We start from the raw sequence: 27895 nt of genomic DNA on the forward strand, positions 1-27895 counted from the left end.
GGCGAGACCTGAAAGTTCGCTGTCACCTCGTAAAGTAGACGTCTTGGCGAAACGTTGTCTGCAGGTTGGCTTGAGATCACAATTTGTCTTCATTTCTTATTATACATAGGTACTTTACACATTATACTTAACGCATAAACTGTCAAAGTTTTAAAAATAAAAGATATTTGTTACTGTGGTTAATGCTTCAAATCCCTTTGGTTGAGATTTATTTTTTTCATAATTTACATCCTGCTCAGCATGGCGACACTCTTCCAAGAAATACAATTTTAGATTTAGGCAGGACATCACCCAAGCAGGGGCGCTGCACCGTTGCGATGTCTCCGGCAGTGGTGGGCTTGCAGTGCTTTGCGTGCTGCCCGCCACCTGCGACGTGATCTCTGAGCTGAAAAATAAATATTAAATAGAAAGCTGGTGACATGAGTAGTATAAACGTGATAAGCGTGTTGGGTGTGTATGTGGCTTAGTGAAAGCGTGGATTGAAAATTAGGTGAATGAGAAAAGGACGTTTGTTAGCTATTAATGAAGCAGGGAACGGAGACTTTCCATGCCCCTGCTATAAGACGTGACTAATTAACCAAGTCCCACGAATAATCACATTACAGAACACACACACACACACACACACACACACAGAGAGAGAGAGAGAGAGAGAGAGAGAGAGAGAGAGAGAGAGAGATTGTAGGTTACGACACATACTCATATCCGGTAAAAACGAGTCAGGGAGTGTTTACCTGTCACCAACGCCAAACCCTCTTCCCTGCCCGTACGCCCCATAGTCACCCTCAATCCTTACTCGCCTGCAATGAGAGACATGCAGCTCCACATCTCACAGTCGGGAAGGAGAGGAGTTGCTTGTGAATCACCCAGTTCGCCGCGCTTCGTTGCTCTGCCTCGGATCTGACAGCGAAACAGTTGCCAACATAAGGCCTGCTCTCTGGTATGTACGGTACTATTACCTCCTTCTTTCTGTCTTGTAAGAAGAAGATGATAGATAGGGATTAATAGTTTGCGAATTGAATAGAAATGTGCGCCATCCTTGATCATCATGACCTCGCGCAGCTCATCATGCTATCTTCCACTTCTTTCTTTCTATGTTCTCGGAAATATGCTTTTACTTACACCACTGTCTTAATTTTTTCCTTCTTATTTATAATTTGGACCTGTATGGACCTGTAATATGTAACACAATGTGTCTAATAATGCTATGTGTCGAAGACATGAAATGGAAAGTACAGAAAAATATGCTTAACTGATAAAGACAAGAACTTAGAAATATCATTCCTGAAAACCTATCATTTCAAAGAAAATAAAACATAAATAGTAAGTAACCACTCAGTATATTTATAATTTTTTTGTTATGTAATCTATATAAATTCTTATGCTCGTACCTTCTTCATAGTGTTATATAAAATCAAATTAACAAGATCATGTACATGTTAACATTTCTGGTGTAATGTTTCATAGTATTTATTTATTTATTTATTTGCTTGCTTATTTGGTTATCTATGAAGTGTTCTGGGAGTCATTAGATGATTTTAGTACCTAACACGTGGCAACACTTCTCAGTCTAGTTGTCTACGTGGCATTTGCGGGGTTAGGCAAAGTAGTGGCGTGCTCTTATGTGCGATTTATAGGATTAAACCCTCCCATATTCATCATGCCCACCGTCCTGTTTACTCCTGACGGCACGGCGCAAGGCTACAGTCATGAGTGAGCACGGTGAGTCAAACTGGAAGGGCGGGAGGAGGAACGAAGAGGTGGTGGTTGGCAGTGGACCGGAGGTTAATGGCGGCTAAGGTAAGGGTGTCTGCTTAACACATAAAACACTTGTAGGCGAGCTTTTGTCTTTCAGGGCTTTATTATTTTTTTTTTTTTTTGTACGGAAGTTGTAAGATTGTGTGTGTGTGTGTGTGTGTGTGTGTGTGTGTGTGTGTGTGTGTATGTGTGTGTTTCCAGGGCGTCTCGAGGGAAGGAGGGTGTGGAGTGAAGCTGTGATGTGTTTGTGTATGGCGTGGAGGAAGTCTCGAGGAAAGGAGGATGTAGAGTGAATCTGAGATACCTATGCATTTTAAGTTAAACATTATAGTGATTCTTGAGTAGCAGTAATTAAGTGTGATAGCGTATTAATATAATTATTTTGTCTTGGCACCAGATGTAACTGTCCAAGAGAAAGATATCAAGATTTATTATTAGTAATTTTTTTTAATTAATCTCTTTTGTCTTAGTGTATCTCATAAGATGTTTAAATGTTTCATGATAGTTTTTCTTCCAGAATGTTGCTGTCTATTACTAATGCTGATAGTTTTGTTAATCATACCAATAGGATCTCCTTATATTTTTTTGTTGTCCCTCTAACCACCAACTGGGAGGCAAGGTGACATATATGCAATACTGCTCTACCCAGCAATGCGGTCAAAGTGCACAGAAAATTATAATATTTTTGAATACCAAAATATTCAAAATATAAAATGGTTTGCAAATACTCACAAAGAGCTTGAGGTAGCAGGTGTCTCCTCTGGGCAGGTTGGGCTATAGGAAGTGGCCTATTGGTAGGACTATAGGTTGTACAGGAAGTAGCCTCTTGAAGAAAGACAAAACACTTGATGAGATCAACAGTGGCCTTAAGAAACTTTTACCTTGCAAGGTAGCCTACAGAGTGTTTCTTACCAGAGAAAGGCACTTTTCCTTGCTTTGCCCTACAGCAGCTCAATATTCTTGATGTGTATAGCTCTGTTATTCAGGGATGTCCCAAAGAGGGCCAGGAGATATGTACATGCACATTTTCAACATGAGAGGTTGTCTTACTGGCTTGCTATGGATGTTAAGGGATGACTGTTTGGGACTTGTTTATATGTATAGTATAGGGTGTCCTTTTTTGTGGTGCAGGTTAATGAAGTTATCCCAGTGTTGTGCAACTCAACTTCCTGTGGTCTCAGAAATCATTGTTTTCAACTCTGAATTTTTATTTCTGCTAACTCAGCCTTATACTGGACTTTGGTTGAGTTTGGGTTATTAAGAATTCAAAGTTACAGACATTACTTATGGGGAATCAAGATTTTTTAACAAATAATTGGCCTGTGATCAAGAATTGTAGTTGACAGTTTTGATTAATAACATGAGATATTTGTTAACTAAGTATAATTTAAGCAATCAGAGTAGATAAGCATTATGCGTTTGTATTTGAATCATTGTTCTGTAGATTTCATATTTTCCGGGCCAACTCTTGTCAACTGATGGCAGACAGCCTGACGGTTCGTTTGCATAAAACTTTCCCTGTTAGTCCTTCTCTGGGCTTTATTATGTCTTTTATAGTATTATAATACCTCCCGTCCTTCTAAGCTTCCATTTTTAAAAGAACTTGCTTCACTTGGTCACTCAAATCCTACTCAAACAGTTGGCCTTTTCTCATGAAGCTCCTGTTGCTCTCAGCCTCAACCCCCCCAGTCTTGTCTGCAATATTACACGCACACCTCACCTTGTTCATCTCACCACTACAGTCATTTAACATAATCATTTAACAATTCATGCTTATTACTACAGAAGAATGATGCATCTTCAAAGTGTATAGACCACATTTTACCATATGTCTTAGGAACCCCTTATGTTATTTAGAGGATAAGTGATTTAGCTTTTGTCACATATCTTACTTTAAATTACATGTAGCTTCTGTGCTGGGTAACTCGTGTACCATTTATGTACTAAAACTCTGTGTCTTGCTGTATATTAAACACTTCATGTTTGTGTTCTGCTTCTTACAGAAAACTGCTCACTGCTCAGCTCTTCCGTTGGACTCCCAAGGTACTGTTATCTTCACTGTTTACCAGTTTTAAGAACTGTTCGTGTGGGGGATGCTAACTCAGGGTTGGGTCCAAGTACAGGCAATTCTACTATGTTCAAGAACTATGTGGATATTTTCATGTACATTCATTTTGCTATTTATGTAAAGTCGAAATCCAAGTACAAGTCATTGTACTTGTACATTTTTTTAAGTCCCTACATTATATGAAAAAAGAGTTCCTATTGCAAAGTTGAGAAATTTTGATATACTCATATAAATGAATAGTACTTTTATTCTACATAACTCTGCAGTATCATAACACTCCATATGTTTACCCAATAATGTCTTCACAAGGTTCACTAGAATTCATATAGATTACTTATATCTTTTGGTTTAGTACAATGGACTTCAAAGCACTCTGTATTTTTCAAAATACTGTACTTTGGTGTATGTAAGTATGTACAAGTATAATCAAATTTTTCAATTCCAAGTACAATTTGTGTTAGTCCAAAGACAACTCAGTGTATTTGGACTGAACCTTGGATTATATAACATGTGGAATTAGAAATTTCAGTCCTTATTCAGGCACTAACAACCGTATGCACATGATCTTTTGTTTTCTCATGTGATGATTTTTCTTATATAGCTAGGACCCTGTGCCATCTAAACTTCACAAAATCTTCAATGAAATGAGCACTGAAATGGAAAATGTTGGATATAATTCTGTAAACCTGTGTACATAACCTTGCATTTAACAAAGTCTTGTTTGTTATACATGGTGGATGTTTGCTAAACACAATGCAGTTTTTAAAAGCTTGATGTGAAGGTGCAAATATGTTGTTTATGAGCTTAGCATATGTTATAGGTGGCAGCACATGGTGTTAGGTAATGCTTCGGAATTCCTGCTACTCAGCATTGCTACTGTTTGAATGAGTATTACTGAATGACTGCTCATATCCTCATCAGAGGTTACTTACGGCCCTTGCTGTCACATTAAGATACTGGTAGCGAAGTTTTGAACTCTAATGAGGCTTTCCGTCACTTAATTTGTTTTGTCAAGGATTGCTGAATTGTATTTTAATTGAATTATTGGTCATCAACCCAGCCTTTGCCCTCAGGGACAAGTGTGTTTACGTTAGGACCCTGTGAGCACAAATTTTTAAATTGGTATTAAAAAAAAATTACAAATCTTGAAAGTGTTTGTTCTAGGAAAAGCTTACTCAGCAGAAAGTAAGATAACTCTATTTTACTTTTTATCATTATTGAATGACAGATAGCACTGTATATATTAATAGATTTTGCATGTTAAGTTAGAGAATGGCAAGCAAAGCTCAACAGTGTATGCTGTAAATAGAATTTATATAATAAAAAAGTCAAGTAGGTTTTAGGAAGTCAGCTTGTTGAGAGCCTGCTTCACTGGTGCCAACAATATCACAACCCTCCAATTAGCCAGATGTCCTTTAATCTCTCCCCCTCTGGCAACTCATTCCTCTCCTTTAGCACTAGTGCATAGTCAGTGAATCCAGGAAATTTCTTTTTTTATTTTCTTGTCTTTGAGGTAGTACAGTCCTATGAGGGTTAAGGACAATAGGGAAGCTAGAGAAAAGTCAAGGTAGTGGTGAGTTGCTGGTAGTGTGATGGGCAGGATGGTAACTCGTATAAGTTAATGAGCAGGCAGCTGCTTGATAGATGAAAATTGGGAAGCATAAGTTAGTTGACTTGAGACCATTTATACCCCTGAGCCAGACTTGAAGTGATTAGTTGAAAAACTAATCACAGGATCCCACATATGATACTCCTTGAAGGCCGTGCCATTCCTTGCTGCTGTATTTAGCCTAAGTTACACTTGAAGGACAACTTGTGGGTAATATCAATTTGCTCATTCATTCTTCTAAAATCTGCATCATAGGCAGGGCATAATGTTGAACTTTGTATTAATTTCTCCTATATACCTGTTAACAACTTGGTCACTGCCTCCTATAAAATTAAGTTGAAAAAAATATTACTTTGCTAAGGTGATTTAAGGTTACTGCAATTGTGTGTGTACTGGTTTCTTGTCAGGTTTATCCTCTTTCTTTGCATAAAATAGGTTAAGCACGAGGCAAACAGTGAATGATAACTTTTATTTCCATGTAAAATATAATAACACTTTTAAGGTTAAATTTCCTATGGAAAAAGTTCTTGCATAAGGTGTTTTTGGTTTTTGCAGGTGTTTAGCAGTTTAGGTTTACATGAGCGAAGTTCTGGCATTGGGCATACTTACCTGGCACAGGAGACACCGTGATCATGAAGGCGGTTCTCCCAGGGCGAGGCCCACCATTGCACTCCGGCGGTGCTGACCCCTGCGATTAACCCAAATGTGGTTAACTCGAGTGCGAAATTTTTGATAGCGGGGGATTGCGTTCGCGCATCCCCCTCATTGATCCTAATGTAGAATGACAAATGTCTGGCCGTTACGTAACGATGGAGGTTAATGTAGATTCTTCATTTCTCGCATGTGTCTATGCGGCTCTGCTTACAACTTTGATGGCGAGGCAGTGCGTTCGCGCATCCCCCTATTGTCTCTGATGGTGTGGAATGACAATAGATAGTGAAAACTGTAGATGCATTACCGTTGGGGGATGACGCCAAAGATGCTCTGCCTGCTGTCTACTCTAAGGGGAAGGCCGGGGCTGCGTTCCTTCATGTCCGTATTTATTACTGTTGTTGAATGATATTTCGTGATGCTATTACATCTTACGTATTACTATTATGAACAAGTGTGGATGTTTTTGAAAGATAGTAATTACATGGTATGTCCATTAATCCATAATGTGAAATACCTTTGTATATTTTAGTAATTACAAGGTGTGTCCATTAATCCATAATGTGAAGTACCTTTGTATATTTTAGTAATTACATGGTGTGTCCATTAATCCATAATGTGAAGTACCTTTGTATATTTTAATAATTACAATGTGTGTCCGTTAATCCATAATGTGAAGTACCTTTGTATATTTTCTCCCTTTAAGCAGATGATATGGGAACAAGTATGTCCAGTGCTATTGATTGGCAATGAACGAGTGTCGCACCCACTGCGGAATGCTCACTAAGTGCATATTGCATTTGAACGACACAAGCGTGAACTTTCGACTTGATAATGCTTCGGCTTTATTTTTGTAATAGTGCATCAGTTGCCCTGACACGTTTGTGGACGCACATGCAAATGCAGATTTGACATGCTTGGTTATGTGGAACGTATTTGCACGACACATACAAAGTTTCAGTGTAATTGGTTGAGTAATTATTGAGGAACCATATGAAATTTCATCCATGCAAATTAAATCTTTAAATTAAGACATTATTGTTTGCAGAGAAATGGTTTGTAAAGGTAAAGATTAGGTTTTGACGAGTCTCTGGTTCATGATACGCACAGTAGAAAACTTGTGTAGCAGTAGTGATGGCTAACTTAGGCACTGGGAAGAATATCAACATTGTTATGCTGGAAAGGACTTCTTGTCTGTACTTGTAAAGCTGCATGATAAGATTTGGACATAGGCAGAGACAGCGTGGTACAGATGACATGCTTACTCTTGCTTGTTACCCGAGGTTTTGAGCAAGGTTGGATCATGTTGACATTCATTACAGCCGATCAATGTTTATTCTGCTGAAATAAGTTTAGAAATTTCTAATACATACAAATCTGTCCCGTTGTGTAAACACTCGTTGATACTAAATCTTATTCACTTCATGGTGCATGTAATTACGTTACTTTGAGGTGCTTACGATCACTTGTTCATTAGATTTAGGAAAAGAGAGAGAGAGAGAGAGAGAGAGAGAGAGAGAGAGAGAGAGAGAGAGAGAGAGAGAGAGAGAGAGAGAGAGAAACTAATTCCTGTGAGGGCCATCAGGCCTACATGTGGCTGCCCCTATATGATACATACTATTATCGCTCTACATTGTTCTATATTATACGCACTATTATCGCCGTACATTGATCTTGGAGTAGTTCTCTCTCTCTCTCTCTCTCTCTCTCTCTCTCTCTCTCTCTCTCTCTCTCTCTCTCTCTCTCTCTCTCTCTCCAGATACTTTTAAGCAGTGATATTTGGGAAGATGATTTCCAGATAAGGAAGCACTGGTATAAACCTAAAAAAATAAGAATATATTTAAGTTCCCAACATTGACTTAATAGTATTCTGTAAATAACCCAGGGGTTTGACATCAGTAACATAGTACAGCAATGATCGGCCTGGGTGTTCAGCCCGGGACAGTGTGGCTCCCGTGTTTCCCTTGTAAGGTATCGCTTCTCGGCCTTTTGGCTAAGATCAAAGTGTAGTATCTGTTCTTATCAGCTTAATATCTGATACGATCCCCATGTGGGATCTACGATATTAATCTGATTTTTGGATTATGGCGAAGTGCTAGGGGCTTGCTCCACCTTTGCCGCGGATCGGCCCGGTATTGCAGTACTTCCGGGATCGGTCCACTCCCCCAGGGGAAAATAACCTTTTCATCTGAAAAAAAACCTTAGCAAGGTGTGCATATCAGCATCTGCGTAGCAGTCATAGTGTTAACGGTTTGTTACTCTTCTCACTGTCTTTCATCTACCATGTTACACACACAAAGATGACATGCACACGCACACATGATAGTAAACTCCAGTCATCCACTCAGTTTTGAAGTGGTGTAGTAAATTGTATATATATATATATATATATATATATATATATATATATATATATATATATATATATATATATATATATATATATATATATATATATATATATATATATATATATATATATATATATATATATATATATGATAAATCTCACGGCAGCGCGAAAAGGAAGAATTAAGTGGTAGGGAAAAGTAGGGGGCCAACCCAACTCCCCGACAACCATAGCTACACTAGCCACCGTAGCACCTGAGGTTCACTCACAGGTGTGTTCTGGGTTACTAGCTAGGTGGTCTGGAAGCGAGTAAAGAATGGGACAAGGAAGAGGAATGAGAGGATTGGAACACCACAGGGGCGGGCACTCACCGGACAGGGAGAGCCCCGATACACCAGTGGTTTCCTGTAAACAAACAAAACAGGTGGTGGCAGCAGAGTTCCCGAACCTTAGGTGTGCTTCTGAGTAGGCCTTAAAGCCACGGCAAATGGGCAGGTAGAAGCGTGATAGAGGGGAGAGCGGTAGAGCATGTCTTGCTGATGCGAAGTCTATCTGCCTGCTCCTGTTCTTTATTGTTGTAAAGTTCAATCTTTTAAAGTGGAAACTATCCTCAAGATTAACAGGGCACACATAAACAACTCATGTGAATGTTATTTTATATAATTGAAAAATATGATTCTGGTCTTACAATCATTCCCAAGAAATACAGGTGTCCAGGCGACGGTAAATAAGTAAAAGATGTGTCAGACTTGCGTGTCTTGACAACATAATGACAGAATATGTGAAGAATGAAGGACTCTTGTGAAATGTTCATGCTGCAGCAATAGGGAACATCTGTAGATGCTGCATCCAGTACATCTGCGTTGAACACTAAATGTTTGCGTGGAAGAAGGGCATCTGAACAAGTATATACTTGCTACTTGAAGTTTGTGCATTGCAAAATTGTAAACAAAAGTATGATTCTTCATTAGTATTCTATTATTGTATTGTAGAAATTGTTGAATGTGAGGTATTGTGAGGGATGAAATAGATAAAGCATACATTAGATGCGGAGCTGCCATTATTGCTGTGACATGCAGTCTGCGCAGGTGGTCGGCGTTGATAGTATTGGTCCAGGGTTGCGGTGCCTCTGATAACTCTGGTTTCCCTTCAAAACGCATAAATCTTTCGCCTTTTACTAAAGATTTCCGTGGAGGGGAACAACTCAATGAGTCTTAAGAAATTTTTATTGGCCCACTTAGTGGGCTTTATAACGAAATGAATATGAAAGGGCACAATGGTAGTGATGCTGATGATTTCACATAGAATGTAGTTTGTACATCTTCGGTGTCTTAGTGCCATCGTGTCTGTTGTGAAGGTAGATCCTCATTTCCCAATGTAATGGTGCAAACATGACTGAAACCTGCCCAATTCCGTGATACAAATACATATGAACAGTAATTCTTGAGAGAATAGAAGACCCTAACAAAGAAAGCCATTTTATGGATATTACTGATTACATGATCGCGTTGTGATCGAGTGTCCCTTTGTACTCATGAATTCTGTAAATCTGTACAAGGCTAGCTCAAGATGAGCGCTATCAAGTAAGAGCAGAAAATACTGTCAGCCCCAGTGCTGTCTGATGTCCTTTGTTTTATTTTATTTTATTATTATTATTTTTTGTAAAGATACCCGTCTTAAAATTCAGAAGAGACTGCAAAACTTAGCGTTTACACTTGACTCCGCTGCATGCAGTGAAGGGTGATTTGTAGTACATTTGGATGAACGAAAACGCTGTTATAACTTCCATGTTATGTGAATTTTTAGGTTTAATATTATTTTGAAAGACTGAGAAGATAACTTTTTTTTTTTCATTTTTACAAATAAGTTCTTGCATAAGGTGGTTTTACATTAATGTGCACAGATGAGGAACAAGACATCACAGAGGCAGTGAAAATTAGCGTGGCAAGTAGTTAGCGAAGTTGTTAGGTTTTGGAAAGTGTGGTCATTGGTTATTTTGGTGTTCTAGATACCTGCACCTTGAAGTCTTAAACGGTACTGTGAACAAGTGAAACCAGAAAATATGAGTTTTTCATGCATGTAAATACAATATTTAATACAAAAGATTATTGTTATTGGGTTTTGGCGAGTCTTTGGTTCATAATGCGCACAGGAAAGAACTCGTGTAAAAGTAGTGACGGGTAACTAAGGCATTGGGAAGAGTACCAACATTGCTATGCTGGAAAGATCATCGCAGCACTTTTTGTCTGTACTTGTAAAGCTGCGTGGTAAGATTTGGACATAGGCAGAGGCAGCGTGATAGTTATGCTGGTACAGATGACATGTTTGTTGCCTGAGATTCTCGAGCAATTTTTGTTTGTATTGACACCCGATGTAACAGATACATCATAGTTAAATACGTATAAAGATTTCCTTAGTATACTACTCTGTCGTCGACGTCACAGTCACGACTGGGCCACGGTCGGGGTCGGACGTGGTCGCTGCCACGCTCCCTCTGACCTACCCTAAACACCACGTGTCGTTCCCGCCTCGTTCAATCGTCATGGCATTCAACAGTGACCAAGTGCTAGTGCTGAACAACGGTTCAGGGAAGAGGGCAAGAGCATCCTCTTCTTCAGCATCCCTAAAGTGCTCCACACCCAAGAAAGCGGCCCGTAACCTGCTGGAGGACAGCAGCAGTGATGAGCGCTCACCGAAGCGAGCCAGCCGCAGCCTCCAGCCTTCATGGCAGGAGGACAACGCTACCGAAGCGGACTGGGCCCCACTCGACCTCTCCGTTTTCAGCGACGTGGTGCAGCAGCAGCAGCAGGACGGCGGTGAGGAGCAAGGATGGACTACCGTCACGACCAGTCGAGCTCGCCGCCACCAGCCCCCGAGGCCCAAGTTCAAGCTGGGCAGCCTGGGCGAATACGAGAATTCTTACCGAGCCATCTCTGCCCTCGAGAGGGAGTATCCGACCCTTCGGATACAGGTAAGGGTTAATCTCAAGGGAGAGCACGTGGTCACGCCCAAGGACGAGGATTCCACGGCACTCCTGCGCCGCATCGCGGAGGAAGGAAACAGGGTGCTCCTCCTCGACCCAAGCGAAAAGAGGCACAAAGTGGTGCTGGAGCGCTACCCGCTCGACCTGCCTCTCGAGGCGGTAGAGGCTCACCCTCAGGTGACCTCCGCCCAGCGTCTGACCTCCAGGAAGGACAAGTTGCCCACGAGACAGGTGCTACTTGTGTGTGTGGGGCCGCCGCCCGCCAAGTTGGATCTCGGCTGCTGGGGCAGATACTCCCTGCGCCCCTACCAAGGTGAGCCTGTAAGATGTTACAGGTGCCAACGGTACAACCACCTGCAGGCGCGGTGCGAACATGCCGCCAGGTGCGGCGTGTGCAGCCTGCCCCACCCGACGGAGGAGTGCATCGCCCGCCATAAGGCCAACGAGGCAACCACCGCCAGGTGCCCAAACTGTGGGAAAAACCACCACGCGTGGAACCCCCAGTGCCCTGAGAGGCTCCGTAGGATGCCTCGTTCACGCCAGCAGCAACAACAGCAGTCTCAGGCGCCACCAAGGCGGCAACGTCGACGTCGCCATAAAGCGTCGCATGGGCAGCCCCGGCAACAGATCGCTCAGCCCCAGCAGCAACAGCATCCACCACGTGGCCAGCCAGGAAGGTCAGCGCGAGATCCCGTTGCACCCGCCCCACCTCCAGTCAGGTCAGCTTGGGTCCCGCGGCAGGCCCCCTCAGCCACCCCCCCACCCCCGTCCCAGCCAGCGGCAAGACCGGAAGGGATTAACCAGCAACCCCCTCACCGCCGACCCGAGGTACAGCCTCCAGCCATAGGCACGGAGAGCCGCGCCCCGTCCGCCCACCCCTCCACTCGCTCAGGTAGCACCCCTAACAAGCATGCTCGAGCCAAGCCCCACCACCCGAGCAGCGGCACACAAGGGAGAGACCCTCCCGGCGACGCCTTCGCCCGTGCGGCGACAGGCCCAGCACTGACAACGGTGAGGAGGAGAGTCATGGTCCCGAGCGATCCTCTCCACGGGGTGCCCGCCTGTCTCAGCGAAGAAACCCGCGCGGTGGTCAACTGCCTCGTGGCGCGGATGGTGCAGTTGATGGCGGAGTTGCTTGCCAGCCCTGATCACGTACCCGCTAGGCGGGACGATCTGGACGCGCTCCTCCGCCAGGAGACGGCCACGGCCATCTCTGAGTGCGGCCTCCTGCCACCACCGCTGAACTCGAGGGACCCACGTCTGTGCCCCTCCCTCCAACCACCAGACCTTCACCACCAACATGGAGAGGAGATATGCTGAGGGCGCCACCCACGCGGACCAGCCTGCAGGGCCCCCCAGGCTCAGAGTCCTGCAATGGAACGTGCAGGGCCTGCGACCCAAGAAACATCAAGTCCTACAGGCCGTCTTCGAGGAGCACCTTGACGTTGTGCTCCTCCAGGAAACACTGACGCCCGCCGACTTTGAATGGAGGGTGGCGGGCTACACCCTTCACTCGCTCCCCACAGCGGAGGGCACCCAAGGCTGTGCAGCACTGGTGAGGAGCACAATCCCTCACCGTAGGGTTGCAGCTCAGTCAACTGCGGGGACGGTGTGGAGGTCCTGGCGCTGGAGCTGCAGGTGGGAAGTCTCCCGCTCCTGGTATACAACGTATACAGGAGCCAGCGACACCAGCTGGAGGCAGGAGAGCTTCTCACCCTCGCCTCCCACTCCAGTCTCTTGGTTGCGGGCGACCTCAACGCCCACCACCCCATGCTACAGTCACCGTCCCCAGCCAACGAAACGGGCCGCCACCTGGCCGTGCTGCTCGAGGAAATCCCTCACGTGTGCCTTCTCAACACAGGGGAGGCCACCCACACCCGGGGAGGAAGGCTTGACCTCACGTTGGTCTCGAGTGACCTGGCGGCAGGCGCTACGTGGCAGGTGCACCCGACCCTCACCAGCGACCACTTTGCCACCCTCACCACCCTCCCAGTGGCCCCGCCGGTCCCACCCCGCCCTCCCCCACGCTGGAACATAAGGAGAGCGGACTGGACCAAGTTTCAGGCCTCTCTTGACGAGTGGTGGGCCGCCTATCAGCCGCCCGCCGACCTACATCAGCAGGAGAGGGACCTGACGACGGCCATCCAGACCGCAGCCGCCGCAGCCATCCCCAGGTGTACCCCGAGCCGCCGCCACCGGACAGACTGGTGGTACTACAACGACGAGGTGCGCGAGCACAACCACCGTGTCAACCAGCACAGAAAACTGTACAAAAGGCGCCCCAACCCCAACAACCTAAGACTCCTACAGGATGTGGTGGCCCGTGCACGGCAGGTATCCCTGAGGGCCAGAGAGGCTAAGTGGCTGGAGTGGTGCGCCACTTTTAGCCACCACACGTCTCTAGGCCAGCTGTGGAGGAGCGTGAGGACAGCCTCCGGCGCTGCCCCGCCCCGCCCGCCCGCCCACCCGCACCCGCAGCAGGAGGCAGAGAGGCTTGCTGCCATGTTCACCACGCGGAGCTCCAGTGACCAGCTTCCTCCCCAGACACAACGCATCCAGCAGCAGCTCCGACCACACCGCGACGAGGCTGTCAGGGAGGCGATGGAGGAAGCCGACGTGACTGACCAGCCCTTCTCCCTTCAAGAGCTGGAGCGGGCTAGGAGGAGAGGCCGCGACACGGCAGCGGGGGCGGACGGCGTGCCATACTCCATGTTGGCGCACGCTGGGCCGGCTGGGGACGCCGCGCTGTTGGCCACCATCAACGCCTCATGGATGGCGGGCTGTCTGCCGCCCGCGTGGAAGGAAGCCGACATTCAGCCGATTCCAAAGCCGAGGGAGCCCACCAAGATCAGACCCATCTCTCTCCTCAGCTGCACGGCCAAAACGGCTGAGAGGATGGTGCTCGCGCGGCTACAGTGGCGCGTGGGGCCCTCTCACCCACATGTGTTCGGCTACACCCGCGGAGTGAGCACGGCAGACAGCATCCTCGCCCTGCTGACCCAAATTGACCACCGCCCCGCCGTCATCGTCTTCATCGACCTCGAGAAGGCGTTCGAGCTAGCCAGCCCTCACGCCATCCTCGACGCACTCGTGCGGAAAGGGGTGCGAGGAAGGCTGCTGGCCTGGCTCCGCGACTACCTGCAGCGCCGCCGCGCCAGGGTTAGGTTCCAGGGCCTGAGGTCGACCTTCAAGGTACTTGAGAACGGGACGCCCCAGGGCGGCATCCTCAGCCCCCTACTGTTCAACCTGCTGATGGAACAGCTAGTGGCACTGCCTTTCCACGCTGGCACCGTCCTGCTGAGCTACGCCGATGACCTCGCCCTCGTGGTCACCGGAAGGGGCAACAAGCTCAGGAGGACGCAGCAGGCACTCGACCTCATCAGCGGGAAATGCCAGGACCTGGGGCTCAAGATCTCGGCAGAGAAGTCCCGGGCCATGATGGTGAAGGCGGCAGACCCAGCCTGGCAGCTCCGCGTCCAGGGAGTTGAGCTGGCATGGACCAACTCCTACCAGTACCTCGGTGTGTGGGTGGACAAGCGGCTGTCCTTCACAGCCCACGCCGCCTACCTGAGGGAGAGGACGCAGTCTAGGCTGAACGTGATGCGGGCCATGACGCGAATCAGCGCGGGCGCCACTTTTTCCGTCCTGCGCCAGTACTACGTGCACGCTGTTCGCTCGCTGGTGGATTACAGCGCCCCCGTCCTCATAGCACTCTCTCCAAACCAGCAGGAGCGGATCGAGGTGCTACAAAACACCGCAATGAGGACCATGCTGGGGGCACCGAGGTGGTCCAGCGCATGCGTCATGCAGAGCGAGACCAGACTGGTACCCCTCACCACCAGGGTACAGCAGATCACGGCCTGCCGCGTAGCGAGGGTGCTGCAGCGTGACGCGGAGGGAGTGACACAGAGGAGACTAAGGCTGGCGGGGACGCAGGGCGCCGAATCTCTCCGCCGCAACCCGTGGCTGCTGCAGTGCACGCTGGCTACCCACAACCTGGCTCGCATGGAGAACTGGCCACAGGCGGACCTCCCTGCCCCCACCTTCCGCGCCCCACCCCCGTGGGAGCCACCCGCGGCAGAGTTCTCCGCCACACAGCTGCCCGCCAGCAAGGCGCTCTGCGCCGTGGAGGAGATGCGGCAGCACGCCTTCATGGCCATGGCGCAGGTCACCGAGCCAGACAGTGTTGTGTACTACACCGACGGCTCGGCTGACCCTGACAGCGGAAGGACGGGCGCTGCTGCCATCACCAGAGGGGCCGAGGTGTGTGAGAGGACTCCCGACCACTGCTCCACCCTGCAGACAGAACTGGTGGCCATCCTGCTGGCCCTGGAGCACGCTCAACACCGGCGGGAGCGCACCGTGGTGCTCCACACCGACTCCAGAACGGGGCTACAGGCTCTACAACAGCCGTATCCCAGCGACAACGTGGGCCTCGTCACCGCCATCCTGGGTAGCCTCCAGAGCCTCGCCGCGCAGGGGCGGCGGGTGAGGCTCAACTGGATACCCAGCCACGTGGGAGTACGAGGCAACGAGGCTGCTGACGCAGCCGCCAAGAGAGCTGCTAGTGGCCCCCAGGTGACAAGGCATGTGCCGCCCAGCCTGAGCCAAGTGAGGGCGCGAGCCAGGCTCGCCGCAACCAAGCGCGCCCGCCACACGCACCGGCAGCTGGAAACAAGGAAGAGACAGGCAGCTTGGTACGCCTCCGCCACTGGCTACCAGTCGTTGGACGCCTCCCAGCAGCAGCCCAGAGCAGACGGCGTGTTGCTGCAACGCGTAAGGCTGGGCTACTGCACCAGGGAACAGCTGTACGACGACTTTCGGGGGCAGGAGTGCGACCACTGCGGGAGGCACAGCCGCCACCCGCTAGTGCACTACCTACTGTCCTGTCCGGCCACCGCCGCCCTCAGACCAACGCCGCCACCACCGGCCCATCCTGTAGGCGGTGATCTCCTCAGCAGCCGCGAGGCCAGGGCTGCCCTCATCGTCCGCCACACGCCCACAGACCTGATGCTGCGAGTTCTCAGGGCAGCGCCCCCGCCCCGCTGAACAGGTCGCAGCTCCTTTTCTGATCGGCGAGCAGCACTCCTCGCCGCGCCACCGCACCGCCCACCACCGGGACCCAAGACTCCCCCACCTGCGGGCTGGTGCCCGCTTTGTGTATTATGTATATTCATGTATATTTTTCTTTTTGTGCAATATGTATATATGTATATGTTGACATAATACTCAATAAACCTTTAATAAATAATAAATTGTTGTTTTAATATTGCGTTGTAATTGATATCTTTATTTGTATATTTTTTTTTAAATATTAATGAGTACACCTGTAAAGATTAATATGTATATATATATATATATATATATATATATATATATATATATATATATATATATATATATATATATATATATATATATATATATATATATATATATATATATATATATATATATATATATATATATATATACCGCAATTGATACGTTAGAAATTCTGATTAAATTCTCAAGGAAAGATACTGAATTGAAGAAAACGGGAGTAATTAAAAACGAAAAGAAAAAACAGTCTTTAACGGTAACTCAACTAAATTATTATTAATATTACTATTATTATTATTATTATTATTATTATTATTATTATTATTATTATTATTATTATTATTACTATTATTATTATTGACTGAAAGGATTTAACAATATTAATGCAATTTAGGATATAAGTAATTCGTTTATATACAGTTAACTTCAATAATTAAAAATATTAAGAAAGAGAGATAGTTATATAAAATAAATTAGTCATATAATCTCTCTCTTTCTCTCTCTCTCTCTCTCTCTGCTATGCTCATCAGCGAATCTGTGTGTGTGTGTGTGTGTATGTGAGAGAGAGAGAGAGAGAGAGAGAGAGAGAGAGAGAGAGAGAGAGAGAGAGAGAGAGAGAGAGAGAGAAAGAAAGTAAAAGAATTAAACGAACTCACACACACACACACATGAAGTTAAACAGAATCGTGTGTGTGTGTGTGTGTGTGTGTGTGTGTGTGTATGCGCACGCGTCAGTATGTGCGTGGAAGCCTCAGAGGAAGGTCATAGCCTCTCGCCTCTCTGTGTGCATGTGTGTGTGTGTGTGCGTGGAGAGGAGGAGAACGAGTGTACATATGTGCGTGTGTGTGTGTGTGTGTGTGTGTCTCTGTGTGTGTGTGGGCGCCTCTGTCTGCAACGTGATTCACAGGAGGATTATTTTTTTTATGTCTTTTGTTTTTTAATGTTTTGCTTTCCTTTGTTTCTCTAGGTTTATATGTAAAATCTCTCTTTTTTATCCATTCCTCGTGTGTAAGTTACCAAACATGAACATACAAATATTTTCGTTATGCGAAATTCAGTCTGTCTGCCTCAAAGTTTCTGATATTTTTCTATTTGTAATGATTCTATATATGAATGTTTGTTTACTATTTCATTTGGCATATGCACCCATCAGTCAGTGTGTCTATGTGTCTTTGTCTGTCCTGCTTTCTGAATGTCTGATGTGCTGGCTGACTCTCTAATGTCATTTCCTTCTAACATAGTACATACCTTTATTTATCTTCGTTTGTTTACCATGATTTACAGTTGCATTTCTATATGTTCTGTACATCAATATACAGCTAATTTCTCTCTTTATCTGATTCATCGCTTACACTTCCACTTTCTTCTTATTTGTTTATATATATTGCTCTTCAACCATCCTGTGTTTCTTCACTTACCTACCCATTCGTCGATGTTTTATCTGTATATCTCTCCCTATCTAATACTTCCACCTTCTTATCAATCAACGGGGATTTATCAACATATTTTCCCACCTATGTACTATTATCCCTGTCTACCTGTCTGTCTGTCTATTTATCTAATCTATTTTCTACTTACTGAACTGTCTATCTACCCATCTATATATATTTATATCTACTTATATACCTATTCATTTATTCATGTACCTATCAATCTATCTATCCATCCATCTGTCCATCTATATATCAATCTAGTTATCACCAAGTCGATCTGTTTAACCATTTACCCATCCATTCATCTATCTGTAAATCTACCTGTTCAACCAGGTACCTATTCATTAATCAATTCGTCAGACCAATAACACATTTCTCTATCTGCGCCTGAACATACTCACCGACCCATCTCCCCGCTCACCGCCACTGTACCGAGATAATGCACCCTCAATACACTCCTATACTCGGCGGCGGCTAGGCAACGCTATTTCGACATGTTCCACTAAGCATCCCTGCTTATAAGGGGAGACAAGGCCCTGCTAATGCTACAGGACTGGAGGAGGAGGGGGAGGAAGAGGAGGGGCGTCTGTTGCAAGCATTATGTCGGCGAAAGGAAGGATGGAACGTAAGGGAGAGAGGATGAAGGATGGTGGAGCAAGGGAAGAGAAGAGAGGAATTCGTGAAAATGGGAGAAGTTGAGAGTGAAGTGTGGTGGTAGTGGTAGTAGTAGTAGTGGTAGTAGTAGTAGTAGTAGTAGTAGTAGTAGTAGTAGTAGTAGTAGTAGTAGTAGTGGTGGTGGTGGTGGTGGTGGTGGTGGTGGTATAGTTCGTAATTTTTTCTGTTCTTCCTCCTTAGTGTGAATTGTAGATTTTTTTTCACTCTACTAGAAATTGTACATTTTTTTTTTTTTTTGTCTTTTGCACAAAAAAAAAAAAAAAATCAACATTTCCGAAAAGACGGTATTCAAAAGAAAGCAAGCTTCTTCACTTGTCTTATTTATTATGACGTAACATTCTGAGGTAATTTGTAGGTCCAAAGGCACAGACAAAAGGGTGTTTGAAGTGGATGCTTTTACAAATACTGTTATTACCCTCCTCCTCCTCCTCCTCCTCCTCCTTTTTTTGCATAGGAATAATAATAGAATCTCATTTCATTCTTTCCAATCAAAACGCAGCCAGTTTTTCCCACACTGCACGATGGTTTTCCCACGCCAGCACAAGCACGAGGGCGTGTCGGTTTGGCAGAAGTCATACACTGCTCTAGCTTACTTTACTAAAGGGTAGTTAATCTAAATTAATTAAAAAGCGATATGTAAAGACCTGTGGGAGTGTTTGTTTTGGTTATCCTATGTAATCACATGTTGTAATCACATGTTGTAATCCTCATTTTCTTCGTCCTCATTCTCCTGTTATTGATCAACTTTGTGATTTTAAGTACTAAAGGTCAAAGTTGCAGGCGATAACCTGTGTATGCAGCCCCTAAAGGGAAGGTACACAAACACAGTGACCGAAGCTGTGGCCTGATTGACTGCCGCCTCCCTGGAAAGCGCAACGCAAGGATGCTGCACCACCCCTCAACAACCAAACTGTGCCTTCACCTGCGCTACGCACACACCACATCACACAGCTATCATGCAGTTACACTCTCCCTCACAAACAAAAGTAGACAGACCACAACTCTTTCCCTCAATATTCTCTCAAGTTGTCTGTGGTTTTTCTACACCACGTGGTATCAATTCCTGTATCTTGTCAGCTTCTGCTGGAGAGATTGGTGGGGTGGAACCTTCTGTACTATCCTGCATCTCCCAATAATAGTTAATGTAAAATAATTATCCAAACAGCCTCGTCAGTAACTCAAGGTTTGGTCTTCCGTTGCATTCCTTTGTATTCCTTTGTGTTCTTTCCTCCTCCTCCTCCTCCTCCTCCTCCTCCTCCTCCTCCTCCTCCTCCTCCTGCCTGCTGCTGGATGTGATGGCTAATGAATAACATGTGAATATGTTCTTAAACCACTCAGTGAAATCATAATTCGAGCTGAGAGAGAGAGAGAGAGAGAGAGAGAGAGAGAGAGAGAGAGAGAGAGAGAGAGAGAGAGAGAGAGAGAGAGAGAGAGAGAGAGAGAGAGAGAGAGAGAGAGAGAGAGAGAGAGAGAGATTCATGGCAAAAAGTAAATTCTTTCATATAAATGCACCACATTAAGCGCCTCCAGCGTAAGACTGTATAATTATCAGGCAGGAAGCGCGGCAGTAAACACGTAAAGTCTATGGAGAAGGCAGGGCGTGTTTCACTTGCTGGTCTTGCCTCTCACTTTTTTAATATACGTTTTCTTTTTTTGCTTTTCTTTTTTTTTTTCCTTGCATGGATTGACAAGGTGTGGAATAATAGTAAGAAAATACAAATTATACAAAAATTGAATTGGTGTCACTCCAGATAATAATCCTGCTCTTTACTACTCGTACAACAACACCGACAACAACAAAAACAACAACAACAACTACTACTAGTAGTAGTAGTAGTAGTAGTAGTAGTACTACTACTATTCCTACTACTACTGTTATTAACATTCACCTATTAAGACTCAGGAAAGATTTGTCTTTCTCCAACCCTCTGTGTTTCTTAAAAACATGGAGCTGCATTTGGAAATAAAAATTCAAATAGCTGAACACAAAAATCATTTAGATGCAAAAGATATCGGACGGTTCAACTTGAGTAAACTGGAGTAAACAATGCAATACATGTTTAATTTAGAGTCAGTATAAAATGGTATTCTTACATTTGCATATAGCCATTATTTATACTCACGCTCTCATATCTTCTTGGCGAATGGCAAACAGAAGAACAAAACAAAAATCTTTTCAGTTGCCGCTTCCATACATACAGACAAAAAAATAAATAAATAAATAAAAGTCAATAAAAAAAAAACTAAATATGTTTCTGGGAGTGCCTCAATACTCTTAAAAGAACTAGTCACAGGAAGGGGAAAAAACAGAAACAGGCAGAGAATTCCAGAGTTTACCAATGAAAGGGATGAAAGAATGAATATATTGCTTGACTCCTGGACTATTGAAAGGGAACGGAATAAAGGTGAAAGTCTTGTGTAGCGTCAGCGTGGGGAAGGAGAGACGCATGCTGATGGCAAATTCTGGATAGCAGTGACCATAGAAATAACAACACAAGACAGACTTCCCACATTTTTTTCCATCTTCATATACTTATGTGCATTTTTTGTAGCATATCAGTGTATTTGTCAGCATATCAGTGTATTTGCTATGGTAAGCTCAGCAGGTATGAAATGTTCTCCAAGGTATGCATTAATTCGTCCATTTATTTATTTATTTATTTATTTATTTATTTATTTACTTATTTATTTATTCACTTATTTATCATTTATTTATTTCATATTCTGCTTTTCATTACCACATCGTATTGAGAGGCACTTTTGTGACTCACTGTTTCCTTTACATTGAGAAATTACTTGTTTATTACAGTACCGCATAAAGCAAGTGTCTGCAGTGAGTCAGACACTTTGTCAAGCAGCCTTACCTTACATGCACATGGAAAAACATAGGCAAGCATGACAGGCTTCACTTAAATGTAAACCTAAAAATGGAAGGACGTACACTGCGCTACAAAAACAGCTCCGTCCCCTTCACTCACCGGTAAACTGTGAGTGTGTCAGGAGGAGCAGGAAAAAGCCAGTCCGCGTCGTCTGGCCGCGAGGAAGGAAAAAGCTCCCGCCACTGCTGCATCAGACAAGACAAACACAAAATCAGAGGACTGTGTTAAACCCTAAAGACAAAAAGAAAAAAAAAAGTGTCTGAGTTTGATGGTGTCAACCAAGACTGGCTATCATAAGAACATAAGAACATAAGAAATAAAGGAAGCTGCAAGAAGCGACCAGGCTTACACGTGGCAGTCCCTTTATGAAATATACCTACCTATTTCCATTTATTACCCCCATCCATAAACCTGTCTAATCTTCTCTTAAAACTCTCTAATGTCCTGGCACTAACAACATGATTAATGAGTCCGTTCCACTCATCTACCACTCTATTCGAGAACCAATTTTTACTATCTCCTTCCTAAACTTAAATTTTCCAAGCTTGAACCTGTTATTTCTTGTTCTACCCTAGATGATGATCCAAAGAATTTTGCTTACATCCCCCTTGTTATAACCCTTATACCACTTAAAGACTTCTATCACGTCCCCTCTTAACCTACGTCTCTCTAAAGAATGTAAATTTAATGACTTCAATCTCGCCTCGTAAGGAATACTCCTCATCCCCTGTATCCTTTCTGTCATTCTCCTCTGTACTGATTCTAATAGACCTATATCTTTCCTGTAATGTGGAGACCAGAATTGCATAACGTAGTCTAGATGAGGTCTGACCAGCGTCAAGAATATCATTAATATTACTTCCGGCCTTCTACTTTTAACACTCCTAAAAATTAATCCTAGTACCCTATTTATCCTGTTTCTAGCCTCTATGCATTGTTTTCCTAGACGGAGTTCACAGCTAACTATAACTCCTAAATCTTTCTCGTACCCTGTAACTACCAGAGATTGTTCGTTTAATGTGTACCTACTGTGTGGGTTTCCTCTACCTACGCTAAGTATTTTACATTTATTGATATTAAATTGCATTTGCCATATGTCCGTCCATTCATTCATCCTAAATCTGCCTGCAAGGCAGATTTAGGATGAAGGGACCCGTTTCTGATCTAATTAATCTATCTTTGTGTCATCCGCAAATTTACTAACATCACTACTATGTCCACTAACCAAGGCATTGATATATATTAGAAATAACAATGTCCCTAATACTGATCCCTGTGGCACCCCACTGATTACATGACATCACTCGGATTTCGAGCCGTTTATTACAATTCTCTCTCGCCTGTCGCTAAGCCATGACCCTATCCAGCCTAACACCTTCCCATCTATCCCGTGTGCCCTAACCTTTCTCAAGAGCCTTTCATGGGGTACCTTGTCAAATGCTTTACTAAAGTCCAGATACAAGATATCATAACTATCACCATTATCTACTGCCTCGTACACTTTACTGTAAAAACTTAACAAGTTTGTCATGCAAGACTTCCCCTTCGTGAAGCCATGCTGTGATTGATTTATCAAGTTATATTTGCCTAAATGTTCCCTAATGTTCCTCGCTCTTATTAACTCTAATATTTTACCTATAACTGAATTTAAGCTGACAGATCTATAGTTAGACGCTAAAGTTTTATCTCCTTTCTTAAAGATGGGTACTACATTAGCCTGCTTCCACATTACTGGTACCTCACCTGACTCAAGTGATTTCCTAAAGACAGAGACTAACAGCTCACTAATAACCTCTTTGCATTCCTTAAGTACTCTTAAGTACTCATCCATTTAGGATAATTTTTCTGTGATCTTATTGCCCTATACGGGATATATGCTAACTGACCTGTATGAACTTTATCTACGAAATATTTATACAATTCATCTACATTTACTTCACCTAATTCCCTCATCTCGGCCCCTACCATCCTCTCTACTCCCTCATCTACTCGCCTCGACCTCACCTCTCTCATTTCAGCATGACCTGACATTCCACCATACTCACACCCATCTCCCCCTCCCTCTCTCCTCCGCCCCTTCCAAACACATTTTACCTCCTCTTGTCCTACACCCTCACACCTCACCTCACCTCTCACATCTTGCCTTATTTCTCTTCAACTCCGTCCCGGACCTGACCTCACCCTGCATCCGTTGCCAGTCAGCTCCTTGGAGGTACCTTTTTAATTCCTCAAATTCTGCTCTCTTAAAGTCAAGTATTTTACTAGTGTTTTTGCTTCTAAAACTTTCTTCCATTTTAATTTTAATTTAAATTAATTTAAATTAATTTCCCTATGGTCAATGTTACCTAGCTGTCCTCCAACCTCTACCTACGTGCCTGCTTCCTCCCTGTTTGTAAGAATTAAATCTAGAATATTATTCCCCCTTGTGGGTTCTACGACTACCTGTTTTAAAAAATTATCCAGAATTACCTTAACAAATTCTGCTTCCTTCTTACCCACCATCAGACTCCAGTCGATATTCCTAAAATTAAAATCTCCTACCACACATACCTGACTGTACCTGCCTGCTCTATTTATTTCCTGCCAGAGTGAGGTGTTAATTTCCTTTGTACTGGTCGGTGTTCTGTACACTACTCCCACTACTGTACACTGCTGTACTACTACTGCTTTCTATCTGTTTTAAATCTACTGTTAATACAACACTGTAATGTGTCCCTAATGTATAACGCGACGCTTCCTCCTCTCCTGTTTTCCCTATCTTTATAGAACAATGTATAACCATCTATCCTAACCTCTGGATTAAATACTTTTCCTCACATATCTAACCAAGTTTCAGTTTAAGCAATGATATCAAATTTCTCTACACACACTATTCTTCTAAGCAAGTCTATTTTATCCAAAATACTGCTACATTTTGTGTGGTAAACACTTAAGCTATTTCTCACCTTCCCTGAGCTAGCTACCTTTCTAGATTTAACTAATTTCTCCTATGTTTACTCTTCACAACACCGTCTTCCCACAACCCTTTCCCGTATATGAAGTGAGTTATGGCAAATAATTGGCGCATTTTGTGCGCTCGAGCTCGATCTGTAGTGATGAGGCGATAGTTGTGCGAGTTGCGAGGCAGAAACCTTCGCCCACATGCCGATAAATCGAAATATGCAAAATACAGCAAAAAAAGGTGAGTCTGACGAAGAAATTAAATAAAATAACAAAGATACGCCTTCAAAAGTTACCAAGAAGTGTTTCCGAAAATGAAATCGAAACTTTTATATACGATGGACATCAAAAGGTGCCCCTGGCCAAATCATCGTTGTGCCCTCCAGGGCCAGGCGGGAGCGGTGGGGTGCACAGATGTGCGGTAACAAAAATAGAGCCCCCTCGCTCCGCTACGGGAATGATCCCTCCAAAGATATTAAATACGTTACTAAATGATTAAGAAAATCATAAATTATCTTTCATTCGCTGACAAGGAAAATAAAAAAGTGAGGAAAACTAATATTTTCAGAAATCTACAACGACGAGCCTCTAAAAAAAGGGAGACAAATAGTGTGGGCCGGCTCTAGTCATCAAGGCCCACGTCACCTTGACTTTTCAAGGCGACAATCAACACACACAGAGACAAATAAGAACACTTCACAGAACTATACAAGCTTTCCTCTCTTTGATTTTACTTGAATAAAGCTGCAACAAAGGTTATGACGCTAAAAAGTTACCTTAGGTTAGGTCACAAATATCATGGTGGTAACGCTTCCCGGGAAATCAGAGTTAAAAATAATATCAATACCAATTGAACAAAGAAAATATAAATATCTTTTCTCCATAGAAGAATTTTTTTTTTTTTTTTTTTTTTACGCGGAAACCAAATTCACACTAAATGAAATGTGTTACAGTAATAGTTTCCAAGAACACTTTATCATAACGTGCAAAATATTATTAATCTACATAACGATAAAACACAGTAAAGGATAAATAGACATATAAACTAGAAGATCTGATATTTGTTACCTAAAAAAGATCTCAAGTGAATATTCCCATTATTAAGGAAAGTTTTTTGTAATTGCATCTTTCCTTTCTTCACTCATATATACGTACATAAAAAAGATATATATATATATATATATATATATATATATATATATATATATATATATATATATATATATATATATATATATATATATATATATATATATATATATATAAAACGAACGCAAAAATGACAGCTAATTGAATCTCTAAGTAAATATTTATACCAAAAAGATGACACCATTATAGAAAACATATGATTTCGTATCCTACTTTTCTCTATGCATACATTAAAATAAGCACACGAAGACTGGAATACAAAAATTATAGTTTTGAAAAAGATTCTCGGTTAATCCTCAAAGGACTTTTTTCCCTGTAAGATGTTGCAATGAACATTATAGACTAAATTTACATTCTGTCTTCTTTCACATATATACCCTAGGAAGGCAGAAAAATGGGAGACAAAAACAACGCATTGGAAAAAGGTTTAAACTAATCCTTCAATGGATAACACTACTGACACGATACCATGGAAGCACATCCTTTCTTTCCTTCATAGATTCGTGGGAAGCTGACAGGAGAAAGGCAGGCAACAGTGACAGGTTTCCGTTGACATGAATAAAAAAAAAAAAAGTTTAACAGCGAGATCAAAATAGAGGGCACATGATGTAATGAAGCAGGTACTCACTTTCCTCCTGCATGTGTTGGGAGTGTTCACCGTGGCACCACCTGCCATCCTTTCCTGAAAATATCAAAACATCCACATAAAAAAGTGATGCAGCTTCACTATTCTAAAAAGAGCTAGAAATGAAGCATCATAAACAGAACCACCAGAAATCATTTACTGCATGAGTTAACAACATACACATGAACAAAAGAGGAAAGAATAAATACTGAACAAAAACACGAAATGTCATATATAAAACGTGTCAAATTCCTCCAAGCAAGAACACATGGATACATGGAAAACAACACTGAAAACAGAACACACTTCAAACGCTGAGAATGTTAAATATGCACAACAGCTGCAACAAAATAAAACGAACAAACACCATTACATATATAACAAGATCAAATAAGAAAATAAAAAGAAGCAAAAATAATAAATGTAAAGCTTGCCAACATTCAGCGGTGTCTAGAATATGAAGGTGGTAGTTAAGTGAGACTAAAGAGGAGGAGCACAAGTCATGCTGCGATTGATGCATGAAGGCAATCAAGGGAGAGGGTCGCACAGAGGAGGCGGGACGCAAGGCGCCTTCAGGCCAGTCACTGCTGGTGTCCCTCGCCTCCCCTTCCTGCCTCGCTGCGAGGTGAAGGGGCCACTACCACCGCTGCCTCAACACTTACACTACCTTTGCGTCTCAACACTGAAATGCTTCAATGAATGGGAATGAACGGGAAAGTAATGGTCACTTAGAATTGCTTATAACAAGTACATGTTACTAATTGTTGTAAATCAATCTGTCTGTCTGCGTCTGTCTGTTTATCTCTGCCTCACATGTTCACTATAATGCTCTGTAAGAATCAGCATCCCAATCTCTGTTGCTTTGTTGCAGCGCATCTATTTGTATTAATGTTGTGTGTGTGTGTGTGTGTGTGTGTGTTTGTGTTTCTGTGTGTGTGTGTGTGTGTGTGTGTGTGTGTGTGTGTGTGTGTGTGTGTGTGTGTGTAACATTACGAGTGGAACAATATTTATGAGTATGTGTCAGTAGGTCTGTCTTCTGGTATATTTAGTAGTTTAAGGAAATCAATGACAACTACGTATTGTGCACGAAAAATGGCATACCGTAAATACGAGGCCATGAGAGAAAAATATAGTTAGGTCACTATGTTTGCATTTTCTACGCTTACAGTAATTGTTATCACGAAAGAATATACGAGTAACGGAAGAGGCATACGTTTATATTGTGCAAACATTATGCTGTATTAATATCCCACTGACTAATTCAGTTAGACTTTTGGTTAAGTACTCACTGCAGGGCACGGTAAACTATTTATTAAAGTGCTTTACAAAAAAATTGTGAAAATATATTCATTGTAATGAAATATTCCAGTTTCTGCCGCTATTTAAAACTACTTTGTCCATGTCTGTGCCTGCCCGCACATCCATCTGTCCCTCTATCTATTTGTCTGTCTGT

General features: G+C 43.5%; 1 protein-coding gene, 1 long non-coding RNA gene and 3 other non-coding genes across 6 annotated transcripts in view; 4 read left to right on the forward strand and 1 right to left on the reverse strand.

Moving 5' to 3' along the window:
• Positions 1-287: 287 nt before the first annotated feature.
• Positions 288-27895, reverse strand: part of LOC135115155 (uncharacterized) — an 85436-nt gene continuing 57828 nt past the window's right edge. Inside the window, exons 3-6 of the mRNA XM_064031656.1 lie at positions 26446-26499; positions 21828-21913; positions 797-900; positions 288-385 (exon numbers count right to left, since the gene is read on the reverse strand). Coding sequence (XP_063887726.1) covers positions 288-385; positions 797-900; positions 21828-21913; positions 26446-26499 — 342 coding nt within the window. The remainder of the gene's footprint in view (positions 386-796; positions 901-21827; positions 21914-26445; positions 26500-27895) is intronic.
• LOC135114917 (uncharacterized) lies at positions 959-6503 on the forward strand. Of its 2 annotated transcripts, none has more exons than XR_010275717.1 (2): positions 959-1800; positions 3762-6503. It is a non-coding gene; the product is annotated as an uncharacterized LOC135114917 (long non-coding RNA). The 2 variants fall into 2 exon arrangements; XR_010275718.1 differs by having other exon boundaries at positions 959-1722.
• On the forward strand, positions 6037-6199 carry LOC135115161 (U1 spliceosomal RNA). Its single transcript, XR_010275834.1, has one exon. It is a non-coding gene; the product is annotated as a U1 spliceosomal RNA (small nuclear RNA).
• LOC135115162 (U2 spliceosomal RNA) lies at positions 8060-8252 on the forward strand. Its single transcript, XR_010275835.1, has one exon. It is a non-coding gene; the product is annotated as a U2 spliceosomal RNA (small nuclear RNA).
• LOC135115156 (U5 spliceosomal RNA) lies at positions 9570-9683 on the forward strand. Its single transcript, XR_010275830.1, has one exon. It is a non-coding gene; the product is annotated as a U5 spliceosomal RNA (small nuclear RNA).

Source organism: Scylla paramamosain, chromosome 28 (genome assembly GCF_035594125.1).
Source record: "Scylla paramamosain isolate STU-SP2022 chromosome 28, ASM3559412v1, whole genome shotgun sequence".
In the NCBI taxonomy this organism is placed as follows: domain Eukaryota; kingdom Metazoa; phylum Arthropoda; class Malacostraca; order Decapoda; family Portunidae; genus Scylla; species Scylla paramamosain.